Source organism: Capra hircus, chromosome 1 (assembly GCF_001704415.2).
Source record: "Capra hircus breed San Clemente chromosome 1, ASM170441v1, whole genome shotgun sequence".
Taxonomy (NCBI): domain Eukaryota; kingdom Metazoa; phylum Chordata; class Mammalia; order Artiodactyla; family Bovidae; genus Capra; species Capra hircus.
In genome coordinates, this window is record NC_030808.1 from 138,517,646 (window position 1) to 138,535,474 (window position 17,829).

At 39.2% G+C, this 17,829-nt stretch overlaps 1 protein-coding gene across 5 annotated transcripts in view; it reads right to left on the reverse strand.

Annotated features, from left to right (window-relative positions):
* ATP2C1 (ATPase secretory pathway Ca2+ transporting 1) overlaps positions 1-17,829 on the reverse strand; it is a 153,112-nt gene that overhangs the window by 19,671 nt on the left and 115,612 nt on the right. For all 5 annotated transcript variants that reach the window (XM_018051409.1, XM_018051436.1, XM_018051432.1 and 2 more), the window contains 6 exons: positions 17,029-17,153; positions 11,764-11,861; positions 9,626-9,721; positions 9,448-9,537; positions 7,577-7,681; positions 1,688-1,844 (listed from right to left, as the gene is read on the reverse strand). In XM_018051409.1, the coding sequence (XP_017906898.1) occupies positions 1,688-1,844; positions 7,577-7,681; positions 9,448-9,537; positions 9,626-9,721; positions 11,764-11,861; positions 17,029-17,153 (671 nt within the window). The remainder of the gene's footprint in view (positions 1-1,687; positions 1,845-7,576; positions 7,682-9,447; positions 9,538-9,625; positions 9,722-11,763; positions 11,862-17,028; positions 17,154-17,829) is intronic.

The window sequence follows — 17,829 nt, forward strand, 5'->3', positions numbered from 1 at the left end:
TAAGATACATTTGGAAAACCATGGTTAGAGGCAAATTACTTCTTTTTCCAACACAAAATCTATGGAGATATGAGCCCCACCAAAAGCTTTCACTCTGGAGGGAATAAGCCACCTGACAGTTCCTGTGTTGGAACAGAGGAAGATGGCAATAGAAGGGGGAAGCGAGTATCAACCCATGTGTCAACAAATTCTAAGCAAGGGACACCAGCTCCTGGCACCCTCAGTGGACGGGTGGTATCAGCCCAGAGGTCAGTATTTTGTATTTATTTGTTTGCTTCTTTAGCATAAATGAAGATCTAATGCTACTGTATGGGACATAGGTATGTAGACCTTTTCATGTGAAGGATCTCTAACTCCCTCCTTTATATTTGAAACATAAAAACAAAGTATATTCCAATTTTAAAATTAACAACCACATGTATTTTAAGAAACTCAGGTTTTATAAGGTATAAGATAAGTTCCTATCAAGGTAAACTTCAAATCTTTATTCATTTATTCTTTACTCTTCATCATGGCAATTTCAGCAGGGGGAGGAAAATGGAGCATAAGAAGAAGAAGAGATGTGAAGCAAGAGATAGATGCCCAGAATGTTTCCCAGAGCCTGTGAAACAAAGATGTGCTCCACACCATGTCTGGTCTATTTCACAAAGTTACCACACCAAACCACACATACACAAAGCTCCACAATCTTTCAGATTAAGAGAACTAGGCCAAAAAAAAAAAAAAAAAAAAGAGTGTGAAGCTTCTGTTAAAAAGAATTAAGGAAAACAGGGAGCACATATCATACTTTTAAGACTATAAATGCAAGTCAATTCAAAACCTTCTAGCTGTGAGCTACTAAGAATAACAAAACACTGCCATCAAAGGAAGCCACAAGAATATCTTTCTAAACCTACATTATACGAACAGAAGTCCTGTAAATCTATGGTTCACCCTGCTTAAGTAAACCATGAATAATAGTTTTTACCTACTTGTTTCCTGCTCCCAGAACTGTGGTGCTTGACTTTCATTTTGTAAATAATAATAAAATTAAGGAAGCCAACTCTTCTAATTTCCTTGAGAGACTACAGAAGTACATGCATGTATGTGTGCATGCACCCGTGGGCACATATTCCCCACAAGCCAGAACATAAAGACCAGGTATGGCCCTGACCGCTGATCTTCAACCCTACCCATGCTGCTGTGTGCCCAGCTGACCCCCTCTCCCTATCAATGTCCAGTCAGCAGCATTTCACAAAGCCAAGTCTGGACACCTCTTTCCTCTCTGGTGATAGACGGGAAGGAGTCAGCAACTACCTCAATTTAAAGAATTACAGACTTAAGTCTCTTGATGTTTAGTAAAGAATTTCAGATTAATAAACAAGACCAAGTGATGACATAAGGAAGGAGAAACATCGCTCTACTTCCGTTCATTACCATTCTCACAAGATAAACGTCTAAAATGAAATTTCTGTCAGCTGCTCAGAGACCACGGCAGATCTCTAACAACTAGAAGTTTCATATTTAGCTATGTTTCCAACTTTCTATGTTCTGGGGGACAATTAGTCAACTAAAACCTAGCATTTCAGAAATGGCAGGGCTCTACGAAGCCTGGGTAGAGCTGGGCAGCTCAGATGTGAAGCACGAATCCATCTGCAGTTAGCAGCACTACCTCTCCACCGAGGTGACTGTGCTGACATGGCCTTACCTCTGAGCCCTGCAGAGCCCATCTGGGCCTTCTCTTGCTGGTACAGATCTCTCTGCTGCTGGGTGAGTGTCAAGGTCTGCCCTTTGCTGTGATATGTAGTGCAATACTTAATCACCTGTTCATAAGCACCCTTCATAAAACAAATCTCTGGTCTGTCCTAAGAAAAAACAGAGCAAATAAATTCAAGTTAGTTTTAATTCGTATATATCAGCCATTGGGGTCAAAAATAAGCAGCATGGATTCCCATAATACACAGAAGTAACTCAAACCTAAGGCTTTGAATAGCACTTGAACTCTGATGATTAAAAGTTCATGAGAGAGCTTTCTGCATCCATTTTAGAACACAGCATCTACTCTACCCCTTCAACCTCCATACTGAAGGTACGTCTACACTCAGCTCCATACTCTGAGATCTAAGCTCATGGCATAATAAGAAAACAAAAGAGGTCTAACATCAGCCCACAAACAATGGTTCAGGCTTTCTACAATGCTATTACATGCATATATGTGACTTCATTTAATGCTCACAACAAGCTTGCAATTGTGGGTATTAGTAGACTTTTTATCTTGGTTATGTAATATTCAAAAGCTTACAATGAAAACCTGCAGTCCCCTGCCCAACCTCACTTCCAGTCCTATGCTCCACAGAGGCAAACCAATTTTAACTCTTCCGGCTGTTGTCCTGGGTACTTTTCATCATGTTTTTAATTACGTTTTTATAGCTACTTTTCTACTTGTCAATTTTATACTGTCTGCTGTGACAAGTGATAGTCTGGCCACCCCCACTGCCTATTCCTTCTCTCTCCATTGTTCTAACACACACAGAACAAGAATCACCAGTGTTCTGCTCACGTTCTAACTCTTCACTGCTGAGCCAAGCGGCCACCAGAACAGTTCACAAATGTCTCAGCTCTCCTTGGAGGCACGTGGCAGAAATGTATTTCCTTGCCCCTCTGTACTGCTCTGAAGTCAGATGTGATTTGCTTTGGCGAATAAACATAAGCAGTACTTGTGTCTCTTCCAAGTGGTGATTTATGAACCAGTCCATAATGTGGGCCTCCTCTGTCCCTGGTACAACCCTGTGAGCTGACACTGAGAGGAGCATCCACCTCCCTGGTCCCCAGGTAAGCAGATGCAGCAGAAAGGTATAATGTTCTTTCCATGGCCTATATAAGCCAAATACATTTCTTCCTGTTCAAGTTTTGTCTTTCATACAGTTAATAATTGCCTTTATTTGCTTAGTTTTCTTTATTCTTATTACTAATTAATTCCAAGCTCTTCCATGTCATATTATGAAGCACCTCTCAACGTATTCTGCACATGATCCAATGAGCAGGTAAGCTATTACTCCTCCCGTATGAGGACCTCCCGCCTTTCCTTTTCTAGCTCATTTCCAGGCTTGCTACACAACTGGCATCTTGGAGCTCCCTTCACCCCTCCGCTGGTCAGAGCTCACTAGGTTCTAAGTCTCCCTTTCCTTTAGTGTATACTCTTACCTTGGAATAACTTATCCGTCAATATCGCTCTAAGAAAAGGTATGTGGGCTATGCATTTTGAGACCTATGTGAAAACATTTTTATTTCATCCCCCACATATGTAAGTTCAGCTGCGAAGAGACTTCCTCTCAGTTGAAGGCTCTATCACCTTCCAGCCTCTAGTGTGCAGAGTTGCATCTGGAAAGCCTAAGAAGCCACTTAATTCCTAATCTTTGTGTATACTCCCTCCCCCTTGCCCTTCCTCCCCACCCTAACAACCTCTGAAATTGTTCAGAATTCTCTCTCAGTGCCCTCAAATTACGTGAATCAGGGGCTTTGGTGTGTTTATTTCCTCCCCCCCCCACCCCTTTGTAACCCACCCACTGTGCAAAGCCACCAGTGGGCAATTTTATTCTGGAAGCTAAAGCTCTTCCTCTAGAAAATCTCCTGGTGTTATCTGTTAAACTCTTGTCATCTTCTGTCACCACTATTATGTGGATGCTGGAACTCCTACATCTATTTTCTGATTTTCACACCTCATCTTTTATATTGTCCACCTTTTTGACTTCTCTACTTTCTGATAGACTCCTCGACTTTACTTGAAATACAATCCGTTTAAAGTATTTTGTTGTCCTTTTTCATGGTCCTGGAACCTTTGTTTCTCTGAGACCCCTTTCTCTGTTGGCTTGGTCTGCTTCTTTTATGCTGAAGACTCTCCCCAAGGCTCTCACAACCCCTGTCTGTCTGTTTACATTCAAGACCGAAGCAAATAAAGGTCTAGAAACTCCATGGGTACTGCAGGGTTTATCAACTGATGGCCCTCACAGTGACGAGACAAAGGCCAGGAGCAGGGAGACTCTTCTGGTGAACAAAGAGCTTACGCAGGACCACTCCATACTGTAGGGATCTCCCCAGAACCAGTCAGCTTCTCTGAAACTCTCCCATCTTCTGACACAGAGAATGAGGATATGGGGAATCCCCTGCAGGCATTCTGAGAATGTAGAGTTAGTAGCCAGGACAACAACTTTCCCTTAATCATCCTGTGTTTAGTCTTAAAGCTTAATTCTGCCTTCTATGCTTGTGTTCTGGATAGATTTCTAGTCTGGCCTCAAAAAATAGAAAAGGTACGAGGAACATTTCTACGGGCTCCTTACAAAGAATTTCAACCTGATCTCTTGTTTTTAGCTCTGTATTTTAGGCCCCACCTTTAAAAGATAAACTAATAAAAGAGGAAGTATAGGAAAGTCTTATCTTTTATTCACTGGTTGTCATTTTGGTAGGTTCCAGGGAGAGAGCAGAGATAAATACAGACTGACTGTTGTTCAGTCACTAAGTTGTGTCCGACTCTTTGTGACCCTCTGGACTACAACATGCCAGGTTTCCCTGTCCTGCACTGTCTCCCAGAGTTTGTTCAAATTCATGGCCACTGAGTCAGTAATGCCATATAATCATCTCAGTGTCTGTCACCTTCTTCTCCATTTGCCTTCCATCTTTCCCAGCATCATCTTTTTCAATGAGTCTGCTCTTCGCATCACATGGCCAAAAATACTGGAGCTTCAACTTCAGTATCAGTCCTTCTGATGAATATTCAGGGTTTATTTCCTTCAGGATTGACTGGTTTGACCTCTTTACAGTCCAAGGGACTCTCAAACATGTTCTCTAGCACAACATTTCAAAAGCATCAATTCTTCAGCACTCAGACTTCTTTATGGTTCTACTTTCACATCAGTAAATGACTACTGGAAAAACCATAGCTCTGACTATACAGCACTTTGCAGGCAAAGTGATGTCTCTACTTTTTAATACGCTGTCTAGGTTTATCATAGCTTTGCTTCTAAGGAGCAAGCGTCTTTTAATTTCATGGCAGCAGTCACTGTCCTCAGTGATTTTGGAGCCCAGGAAAAGAAAATCTGTCACTGTTTCTAGTTTTCCCCCAACTATCTGCCCTAAAGTGATGGGACTGGATGCCATGATCTTAGTTTTTTTGAATGCTGAGTTTTAAGCCAGTTTTTCCACTCTCCTCTTTCACCCTCATCAAGAGGTTCTTTAGTTCCTCTTAACTTTCTGCCATTAGAGTGGTATCATCTATCTGAGGCTATTGATACTATTCCCCACTATCTTGATTCCAGCTTGTGATTCATCCAGCCTGGCATTTCGCATGATGTACCCTAGATAAGTTAAATAAGCAGGGTGACAATATATAGCCTTGATGCACTCTTTTCCCAATTTGGAACCAGTCCATTGTTCCATGCCTGGTTCAAACCGTTTCTTCTTGACTTGCATACAAGTTTCTCAGGAGGCAAGTAAGGTGATCTGGTATTCCCATCTCTTTCAGAATTTTCCAGTTTGTTGTGACCCACACAGTCAAAGGCTTTAGCATATGCAGTCAATGAAGCACATATAGATGTTTTTCTGGAACTCTCTTGTTTTTTTGATGATCCAATGGATGTTGGCAATTTGATCTCTAGTTCCTCTGCCTTTTCTAAATCTAGCTTGAACATCTGGAAATTTTTGGTGCATGTACTACTGAAGCCTAGCTTGGAGAATTTGAGCATTACTTTGCTAGTGTGTGAGATGAGTACAATTGTGCAGTAGTTTGAATATTCTTTGGCATTTGGGACTGGAATGAAAAGTGATCTTTTCCATTCCTGTGGCCACTGCTGAGTTTTCCAAATTTGCTGACATACTGGGTGCAGCACTTTAATATCATTATCTTTTAGGATTTTAAATAGCTGAGCTGGAATTGTACTCTGCTTTTCCCCAGTAGCATACTGGACACCTTCCCACCTGGGGTGGGGGCGGGTGGTGCTCATCTTCCAGTGTAATATCTTTTTGCCCTTTCAAACTGTTCATGGGGTTCTTGCAGCAAAAATACTGGAGTGGTTTCCATTTCTTCCTCCAGTGGACCATGTTTTGACAGAACTCTTCACTATTACTCGTCCATCTTGGGTGGCCCTGCAAAGCATGGCTCATAGCTTCTTTGAGTTATGCAAGCCCCTTCACCACAATAAGGCTGTGATCCGTGAAGAGGAAATGCAGGCTGTTGAATTCAAGTGAAAGTCCTCTGAAGACAAACTACTTGATCCTGGGCAGCTTTTAAATTGGCAAGTTTTTCCTGTCTATGCCAGGCTGACTTCTTCTAGAACCTGAGTCGGGTCAATGGATTTGGGTTCTGTTAGTTACACTGGTTAATTTTGTTTTACAGGAAAAACTCATCAACAAATAGGAAGAAAAGTCAAGCAATCTGTCCAGATTTATTATCTGCCACTCCATACTTCTATCCCCCAACTGAAAAGATTTAATATACAAGTGAGGCTAGTACATTTTAAATTGCTGAAGTCAAATCTTAAAACTTCACATGGGCCACATTACCTTGAAGTAGTGTGTGATCATACATAAAAGATAAAAAACAGACCTTCCAAATAAACTCATATACATATTCTCTCTATATCACTTTATGGACAAGGGACATCAACTGAAAATTACCTAATTCTGATGCAATTTTGAAAGCTTAGATTACAAAGCTTAAAGTAACAGACATTTTATTTTTTTATAGTTTTGTTTCCAATTGTCCCCCTTCTCTTAGGTTCATAGAAGTTCCTTTAAACACTAAACAGAAATTTATTCTTCCCCTCCTCATCAGTTTCTGGCACAAGTTTAGTGTTGGGCAATTTAAAACCAAAGTTTCCTACTTATTATAAGTTAGAGGAAATCCTCTCCCTAATTCCCATCTTCAGAGATGTAATTGGTTTCAAATGTTTGTTCACAGGTAGAAACATAACCAATTACTAACTCCTAATAAAGAAAATGTAAAAATAACAACTATATATTTTTCAGGGCAAAGTAAGTTTACACATGAAGCTGGTAATAGGAACTATAAGTGATGATTATACACTGTAGATTTCATGACTTACATTGTGTAAAAATTTCTAAAGCACCTAGAAATACGGTAGAATTTTGATATATCAGTGTATTTCATTTTGCCAGTTTGTAAGCTGGACCAACTAACATGAATCATACACATTTGGTAACCACTTTTCCACAAGAGAATGTGGTTCTGTTCAGTCAGAAGACAAGACATTCTTCAGTGGAAAAACACAGACAACAGTCAGTCAGCAGACCTGTCACCAAGAATAAAAAACGTTGTCAAAAGACTGATGTCACAAGCTCCAGGACACTGAGACCAGGCTCCAGCTCATTTCAGTGGTTTGCTCACGTAGCAAAACTGACATGTTTGTGCATAAATTCAAAGGGAACACAAAACAACCAGGGCTGAGTCTACTATGAATGACACACACTTCAGAGCGGGTCTGAGTTATGGTCTATGACAGCTTAACTCTAAAGGTGCATAGTAAATGAAAAATAGTAGTCTAGTTAAACAATACAGAGTAGTTTTCTGTAAACGGAAGGATACCTGCTGTGTTCGGTGTACACACTTAACAGCCATCCACTTCTGCTCAGAGCTAAAAGGGTATTCAGCTTTTCTGATATAATCCTGTTGAAGTCCATCAAGACCCATCTATATGGCACAAAAGAAAAGTTAATTCTCACTAATTTTTTTTCCTTTAACAAAGAAACAAGAGTCACAACTTGCAGGGAAGCAGGTTAGAGATACCTGGTTTATTTTCAAACAGCAGCACTCCACCTATACATACCATACTTCTCTGAAAAGCAGCACACATGTTCAGTGTGGAAGCCTGGGTATACAGATAGTCCAGGGCACACTACTGAACTATGTGCAGAGCAAAACTTCAACACTGACTATATTAAAATCTCAACTGGATCAAACTCTGGGAGGAAGTAGGGTAAGAAATAAAGGTGTCCAGCCAATACATACTATATAATCAACAGAAGTTTCAAACTCAACTCCTCGATTCTAAAACAGGGTAGATACTCAAATCTACCCTGCCTGCTGCTGCCATCCTACCCCCTTCTCACCCCACCACTGACACGCTGACTCCTACTAATGCCATGCAGCTCTACTTCCTAGTACCCTTTTCATTTCCCAGCAAACACTCAAAAATATTCTTCAAATTTTCAAAAATCAAGGTTACTGCTCCTTCCTGGCTTTTAAAGGTCCGGCAGTAACCCACCACACAGCCAACTCAACAAGCTGCTAGGCCACTCAAACTGTTCATTTCACCTAGGCTAACCAATTCAAAAGTCACAATCCAATCTACCTTTACGTATCCCTCAAGCTTTTATTCTTGCTCTTCCCCTAGCTTACACCCGCCTCCATCCCTCCTTCCTTTCAAAGTTCAGGTTCCAGGTCTTAAAGTGCACTCTTCTTATACGTGGCTCAGTGTTAAGACTGTCCACTACCTTGGTCTGCCTTTTGTTTGTTCCAGTCTGTCACTGTTGACTTCCTACCTAAACTGTGAGGTCCCCACCCATAAAGAGGTGGTTTCATGTTCTTTATTTCTCAAAAAGTCAAACACAATAAACACTCATTATTTAACTTTTCAATATCTTTTAAAAAGTGATACTATGCTATTTTTAGTTACAAGAAAAACAAATGGTAAAGGAAAAAGGAAAGTGACTTCTCGTTAAAGAAGTATATACATTATAAACCCACCAATTTGACTTTATCAAATTACTATTATAACAACCTACATTTCTATACTGAATCTCAACAGAAGCAACCTCATTCAGAGGTATCCTATTTTATACGTGTTTCCTAAAACCGCTCTTAAAAGCAGTTTTACTTTTGTTATGGGAGTGTCAGGTTGGACTTTTAGGTTTCTCATTTATTCAACTATAGGCCTTAGAAAAGGAGATCAACTAGGGTAGAGTCACTGAGATTAGCACCCTATCTTCCCAACAGAAACGCTATCTCTACATTCATTTTAAGAAATTAATAATGGAAGGAAAGGGAAGACTGGAAAAAGAAAAGCTGACTTCTCATCTTGGCCTTGATATCTTTACAAATGTTGCCTATTTCATGTTTGAAAATTGGCATTTATCAGCAATTACACATATTTATAAAACTTTTCATACAACACTCTGAATATTATGAAAAACAACAACATTTCTTTGTAAGAATAAACCCATCACTGGTCATTAGTTTGTATGCTGCATGTAGGAGATAGAAAGTTATAGGGAAAACCCTCATGCTCTGTATTTCCAGAAAGACTACAATTGGTTCCCAAAAGGCAGTACAAACTATGAAATCCTGTGCATCTTCTTCACTCCACACCTAAAAGCCAGCAATACTCAAATCCATGGCTTCATATTCTCTTGTGAGAGTGAAGTTTTCAAATGTCAAAGAGAGGACCAGGCACATACCTTCATTGCAAGAGCAATTAAGGCTCCTTCCGTTGGTTTCCCCATTAGAGTGTTATTTCTAATTACAGCATCATTGCACACACAGCCAGCCTAAGAGAAATACACAACTGTGAACCCATCACATCATCCTAAGTCATTATGAAGAAAGCCACTTTCTTATAAAGAAAGCAGGATTTACCTCAACAATTCTGCTAACAGATGGGTTATAGAATCCATGAACAACATCACCATCAACAATCACTTCCCCAAATGGATTGTAGCCAACTCCAGTAACCTACAGAACATAAAGTAGAGTTAATAATACACTACAGTAGGCAGTGACAATACTTATGAAAACAGAAAACTGATGGGCTGTGTTCATCATGATACTATTAAAAGCAGAGAAGCATTTAAATTTATCTAAAAGAATATTTAATAGTAAAAGGAACAGATAGTAATTTTCACTACAATGATAAACCCACAGTTAATTCCATACAAATAATTAACTATTATGCTAGTAATTATAATACATAGTACATTGTAAGTAAACAATATAATTGCTAATATAACCTTCTATTGCTTCTACTTACAACCCACTATAAAAAGGGAAAATAAACCATGAAAATCTCTCTATATAAATGAGTTTAAATTTACATAACATTACATTTATAGGTGTGTGTGTGTGTTAGTTTCTCAGTCGTGTCCAGCTCTTTGTGACTCATGAACTGTAGCCCATCAGGTTCCTCTGTCTATGGAATTCTCCAAGCAAGAATACTGGAGTGGGTTGCCATTCCCTTCTCTAGGAGACCTTCCCGACCCAAGGATCGAACTCAGGTCTCCTGCACTGGAGGAAGATTCTTTACCATCTGAACCACCAGGGAAGTCCTACATGTATGTAACACTACAATTTGCAAAGAATTGCAATCTATTACATTTGACATTCGTGACAAATCTATGACCTAAACAAAAACAGAGTTCTTTTTGTAAATATGCAAAGCTCAGAGATAAGTGATTTACCCTAGCACTTACCAAGTTCTTTAACATAGTATGCTACACATCAATTTTAAAAATCAGAGACAGAGACAATGGTGACAACAAGCCAAGCCAAATACAAGCTAAATTTCACGATAAAAATAAGGCAGTTTAAGAGTTATGCTTGACATACAAAATTCTGGGCTTAGAACAAAAGATAAATTTATATCCTACCTTTCATACCTAGACCGTATAAGCACATGTAAACCCAATGACCCTTCTGAATCATCCAGAAAAGACACATCCAACAACACAGCACTGGGTATCCTAACCAAATCTAACACCCTAAATATACAGTCTCATTTTAATGCCTAGTAAAACAGGATAAACAGACCCAAGTACAACTTCTGTTAATTTCTGAAATTCTTCCTTTGGTCACAGAACTAGCTATAAACACATTTTAATATACTGTTCCCATAACAAAGAGTATTAATAAAAATTCCAGTCAGAAATTCTGCCACGACTAGCTGAGATTGAAACTTGTCCTCATACAGCTTCAAAATTAAACAATGCACATACATTAACCTGCACTTCAGGGCCATTCATATACAATTTTTAAAGTAGAATAATTCAGGCATTCATTTATTCTTTCAACAAGTATGTACTGCTACAAAGCAGACCCTGTGTTGGGCACCAGAATTTCTGCTCTATTATGCTCAGGGTATCATGGAAAGAGAGACAGAGGATTTCACCTAAACAAAGAGGTAGGGAGCTATGAAAACATGTAACACAGGATGAGTTCTAACTGATCAGCAAAGCTTTTCTGAAGAAATGGGTTAGAAATGAGGTGCAAAGGATGAAGAGGCATTACACTGTCCTAAACAGTGAGAACAGCACCAAAGGTCCTTAAGTAGGAGGAATTCTGTCAGACTGCAAGAACCATACAGTCAGTGTACCTGGTCTATCGAAAGCCAAGGAGAGATACAGACTGAGGAAGGAAGTATGGGACAGAACCCACAGAGCCGTAAGCAGCCCCACTTCAGGACCCTGGTTATAATGGGAAGCCACTAAAGCATCTTCATTTAGGGAATTCTGAGAGGTTCCCTTGCTGCAGATAGAGCAAGGGTCCAGAGTCTGGTAACAGATGGATGTAGAGAGACAGACAGACAGGTGTTGAGAGAGATCAACATTTCTGCACTGCACAGCTGGAGCAGGATCAAGACTTGGGAGAATCACACGGGATGGAAAAATACTCAGCTGTCAACTAACTTGCACCCTTGTGAAGACACTGGAATGGTTAGGAATTCTAAACACCAAGACTCCTAAAAAGGAATTCTGCTGTTAAAAAAAACATCTACAGAGTACCTCAGCACGCAGGCCATCCGAAGTAAATATGTGGGTAACAGTCATTTCATTCTTGGTCAGGGTTCCAGTCTTATCTGAACAAATCACATTACAGCAACCTGAAGAATAAATCACTACAAGTTACCAAAAATCATTTTTTTAAAATGAAAGTTAACACTGAAAACAAATTAAAGACTCTAGAAAACTGCCTTGCTTCTCTGAATATTGTAAAACTCAAGCTCATGGATAATTTTAGGTTGTTTCCTCTAATCGTGTTTACTTTATCATAAGGTAGTTTCTGGAATTAAAAAGATACTGATACATGCTGACTTTTTATTTAGTTGAATTTCTACAAAGCTACTTGATGTCAACTCTATATAGCAACTTTATATAATACATATAAACTCATGTAATTTTTTCAGCAAGTATTTTAAGCAACTTTTGCCTTCTCAATATTAAACTACAAACTAGAAGCTAAATTTAACATTTTTGAATTCCTAAATAAGAAGCTTCATACTATACATAAAGTTACCAAAATTTTCATTCATACATAAAATTACACTAGAGCAATATGACTACTGTATACTTACTGTTCTTAATAAATTCAACTCAAGAATGTCAATTTAGGATCTATCATTATCAATTATTTTTCTTGAGATGTCAAACAATTCTCTAATTCCACAGTTTCATGTTACTTCATTTTTATATATATATTTTTTTATTGCTGACTTACAATGTTTCAAGCACATAGCAAGGAGGTTCAGTTATACAAATACATATTTATTATTTTGAAATTATTGTCCATCATAGGTTGTTACAAGATATTGACCACGGTTCCTTATGCTATATAGTACACCTTTGCTGCTTGTTGTACACTATTTTTTAATTAGAAATCTAGCATTCTATTCATAATAAGTCAAACAAGCAGAACTAAAATGTTGTTAATTTTTTTAACTGGGCAAAAATTCATGTTATGTTCAAAAAACTATAAAGCATATATATTATATATTATGTATACCAAAACTTTTCTACACTGCTTGATAAAGACTTGAAAAAGAACATCCAAAAAATACTGGATACATTGGAGAACATAAACTAAATGAAATGAGGGCACTGAATGTGAATTAGAAAAAGTGAAACAAACTAGGTAAGATCATCATATAGTCAGGTTGTTTTTAAAGATGACTGCTCATTTGAAATTTATCTCGAGCTCTGGAGACAGAAAGCAATACCTGAGCATTTGGACTTTTCAAAACATTTCAAGATAATTCTGATATACATCTGGATTTCAAAAAGTGGTCATAGGTTTTTCTAATAGAGCCTAATGTTGGTGATACAGAGTTCTACTATTCTTCTGCTGACCAATCATGAGACAAGGGTATTAAGTAACAGTTTTGCATAATCACAACAGTAAAAGATGTTTATCAGTTTTCACTCAATAGCCAGACAAAAAATAAAAGATAACTACAACTGCAAGCCATAATAGGAACATGATTAACAATATAAAATTATTACATACAATTTGCGGGTGGGGAGTCAAGCAGAGTGATGTGGTAAGTGGAAGTGCATACATGCACATGTTTTCATCCACCCAGCCAGTCTATGTCTTTTGGTTGGTGCATTTAATCCATCTATATTTAAGGTAATTATTGATATGTATAAACCTATTACCGTTTTCTTAACTGTTTTGAATTTATTTTCTGTAGGTATTTTCCTTCTCTTGTGTTTCCTGCCTAGAGAAGTTCCTTTAGTATTTGTTGTTAAGTTGGATTGGTGGTGCTGAATTCTTTTAACTTTTGCTTGTCTGGGAAAGCTTTTGATTTCGCCTTCAAATCTGAAGGGGAAACTTGCTGGGTATTCTTGGTTGCAAGTTCTTCCCTTTCATCATTTTAAATGTGGTGCCATTCCCTCCTGGCTTGAGAAATTTTGAGAATTTCAGCTGATAGCCTGATGGGAGTTCCTTTGTGTGATATTTGTCATTTTTCCCTTGTTGCTTTTAATATATTTGATCTATGTCTTTTTGTCTGTCTTGGTGTGTTCCTCCTTGGCTTTATCCTGTCTGTGCTTCCTGGACTTGGTTGAATATCTCCTTTCCCATATTAGGGAAGTTTTCAGCTATTATCTCTTCAAATATTTTCTCAGGTCCTTTCTCTCTTCCTTCTCCCTCTAGGACCCCTGTAGTGAGAATGTTGGTGCATTTAAGTTGTCCCAGAAGTCTCTTAGGCTGTACTTATTTCTTTTTATTCTTTTTTCTGTATTCTGTTCTGTGGCAGTGATTTCCACCATTCTGTCCTCCAGGTCATTTATCCATTCTTCTGCCTCAGTCATTCTGCTGTTGATTCCTTCTAGTGTATTATTCATCTTGGTTTGCTTGTTCTCTAGTTCTTCCAGGTCTTTGGTAAACATTTCTTGCATCTCCTCCATTGTTTTCCCGAGATCCTGGAGAATCTTCACTATCATTATTTTGAAATCTTTTTCTGGAAGACTGCCTATCTCCACTTCACTTAGTTGTTTTTCTGGGATTTTACCTTGTCCCTTCATCTGGGACACAACTTTCTACTTTCTCATCCTAACTTTCTCTAAGGTGATTTTTGTTTTAGCTGCTGTGGGACTGTGGCTGTTCTTGCTTCTTCTGTCTACCTACTGACAGAAGAGGCTAAGAAGCTTGTGTAAGCTTCCTGATGGGAGGGACTGGCAGTGGGAAAAACTGGGTCTTGCTCTGGTGGGCAGGACCTTGTTGAGGAAAGCATTAATCCAATTATCTGCTGACAGTTGGGGTTGTCTCCCTTCCTGGTAGTTATCTGGCCTGAGGTGACCCAGCCTAGGATCTAAGGACTCTATGGTAGGGTTAATAGTGACCTCCAAGAGGAATTAACCCAAGAGGGGACATTCCCGGACAGCTACTACCAGGGGCCCCATCCCTGTGATGAGCCCCGACCCACACCTCCACAAGAGACCCTCCAACGCTAGTGGGTATTTTTGGTTGTCTCCTGTGGGGTCACTGTTCCTTTCCTCTGGGTCTTGGTGCAGGCAAGATTTTCTGTGTGCCCTCCAAAACTGGAGTCTCTCTCTTTCCCTCAGTTTTGTGGAAGTACTACAATCAAATTATTCTGGCCTTCAAGGTCAGATTACCTGGGGATTCTGAAAGGGTTAATTCCTAGGTAAGTTATAAGGAGTCCAGGGCCCTCAAAGAGGAAAAAGGGACAAACTTTTTTTCCCTCTACATTCCTTCATCATAGTCACGTTTTTTTCTTAAGCTTTGAGTTTTTACGGCAACAATCTATTTCTTCTAAGACTAACTTTCTTTAACCCCAGAGCTAATGATTACACAAGAAAACAACTCATCTTACTCAAGGGTATGTTTTTCCTTAAACTCTGTACAAATGATTATATAATAACAATGCATGTTGCTCCAGAACATGTTTCTTCTTAAGAACCTTCTGACTAATCCTATTATCTTAAGATATATGTTGTGGGAGTGGGTCCGGTAAGACCTTTCTATTGTTGGTTGTTAGTTCAGTTCCGTTCAGTTCAGTTGCTCAGAGTCTTTTCCAATGAGTCAACTCTTCGCATGAGGTGGCCAAAGTACTGGAGCTTCAGCTTTAGCATCATTCCTTCCAAAGAAATCCCAGGGTTGATCTCCTTCAGAATGGACTGGTTGGATCTCCCTGCAGTCCAAGGGACACTCAAGAGTCTTCTCCAACACCACACTTCAAAAGCATCAATTCTTCGGCGCTCAGCCTTCTTCACAGTCCAACTCTCACATCCATACATGACTACAGGAAATACCATAGCCTTGACTAGACGGACCTCAGTCGGCAAAGTAATGTCTCTGCTTTTCAATATACTATCTAGGTTGGTCATAACTTTTCTTCCAAGGAGTAAGCATCTTTTAATTTCATGGCTGCAGTCACCATCTGCAGTGATTCTGTAGCCCAAAAAATAAAGTCTGACACTGTTTCCACTGTTTCCCCATCTATTTCCCATGAAGTGATGGGACCGGATGCCATGATCTTCGTTTTCTGAATGTTGAGCTTTAAGCCAACTTTTTCACTCTCCTCTTTCACTTTCATCAAGAGACTTTTTAGTTCCTCTTCACTTTCTGCCATAAGAGTGGTGTCATCTGCATATCTGAGGTTCTTGATATTTCTCCCGGCAATCTTGATTCCAGCTTGTGTTTCTTCCAGTCCAGCGTTTCTCATGATGTACTCTGCATAGAAGTTAAATAAGCAGGGTGACAATATACAGCCTTGATGTACTCCTTTTCCTATTTGCAACCAGTCTGTTGTTCCATGTCCAGTTCTAACTGTTGCTTCCTGACCTGCATACAGATTTCTCAAGAGGCAGGTCAGGTGGTCTGGTATTCCCATCTTTTAGAATTGTCCACAGTTTATTGTGATCCACACAGTCGAAGGCTATGGCATAGTCAATAAAGCAAAAATAGATGTTTTTCTGGAACTCTCTTGCTTTTTCCATGATCCAGCAGATGTTGGCAATTTGACCTCTGGTTTAAAAGTAACCAGAAAGTATGTAAGGCCTTGACAAGACTAGCCTGAGAGGCACTCTCTGCCCCCTTCTGATGTCTGTGTCAGAAGCTTTCTCTATCGCTTTTTTACTGTAATAAATCTTTTGCCACACCAAGTTTTGAGTGACTGAAGCCAAGTCTCTGGTCCCAAAGCAAAACTGTCTCCTTCAGAGATCACGAATCTGAACTGTTCACCATAAGCTATCAATTCCCATCCCTTCGTTGGATCCCCAGGGTCAGAAGCCTGATGTGGGGTTCAGAACCTTCACAACAGTGCAAGGACTTCTTTGGTATTATTGTTCTCTAGACTGTGCATCACTCACACAGCAGGTATGGGCTCTGGTTTTTATCGTGATTGTGCCATCCTACCATCTCATTGTGGCTTCTTGTTTGCCTTTGAACATGGGATATCATTTTTTGGTGGGTTCCAGTGTTCTCCTTCAACAGCTAGTTGCAATTCTGGTGCTCACACAGGAGATGAGCATGTGCATTTTCTTCTACTCTGCCATCTTGAACTGAAAGTCACTTTATTTTTTTAAACATGATTTGAGCATTAGAACACTCCATGATGCAGAAAGATTTAAAGTTCCCTTACTTGAGTGATATGAATTTTTAATGACCTTTTTTGGCTAGTAAAACCATACTGCTGTATGTCCACCAGTACCATGTAAACCTCTAAGACAAAAGCTATAAAACCCCAAGATCTCTGCTAATGTAAACTAACATGTCAATGGACAAGTATGCTCTAACCAGAGACTTACCCAGAGTTTCAACAATAGGTAGTTTTTTCACAATCGCCCTCTTCTTCACCATTCTCATAACACCAAGGGCTAGAGTCACTGTGACCACAATGGGAAGACCTTCAGGAATTGCTGCTACAGCCAAACTGTAGCCAATAAAGACACAGCATTTAAGTATAAATTCAGTTGTACCCACAACAACAATTTCAATTAGCTGTTACTTAAGACTAAATAATGTAAAATCAATGCTATCAAACCCATAAAAGGCCTTAGTGTGAGGAAAAATTGATTAACATTGACCACCTACAAGCTACCAGATTAAGCACAGTGATTAAAAAAAATATACATTCTTACATCACACTGCCTAGATTTCTACTCCAAGCTTCAATTTTTACCTGTGTGACCTTAAGCTATTATTCTACCACCCCTGTAGTTTAGTTTCCTCATCCATAAATATAGTAACAGGTGTTCACACAAAAACTTGTACATGAATGTTCAGAGCAGCATTATTCACACTCTAAAGATGGAAAGAGCCCAAATGTTCATCAATTGATGAATGTTAAACTGTGATGTGTGCCCATACAAAGGAGCACATAAAAAAGAATAGAGTACTGATTCATGCTACAAATGGAAAAACCTTGAAAACATCATGCTAAGGAAAGCAGCAGGACACATGTTGCAAGATTTCACTTATATGAGATGTCAGGAATAAGCAAATCCAAAAAGACAGCCACTGTTTAGTGGCTACCAGTGGGCAAGGAGAAGGCAGAATGGGGAATGAACAGGCACAGGGTTTTCTTTCAGGGGTGATTTAAAAGTTCC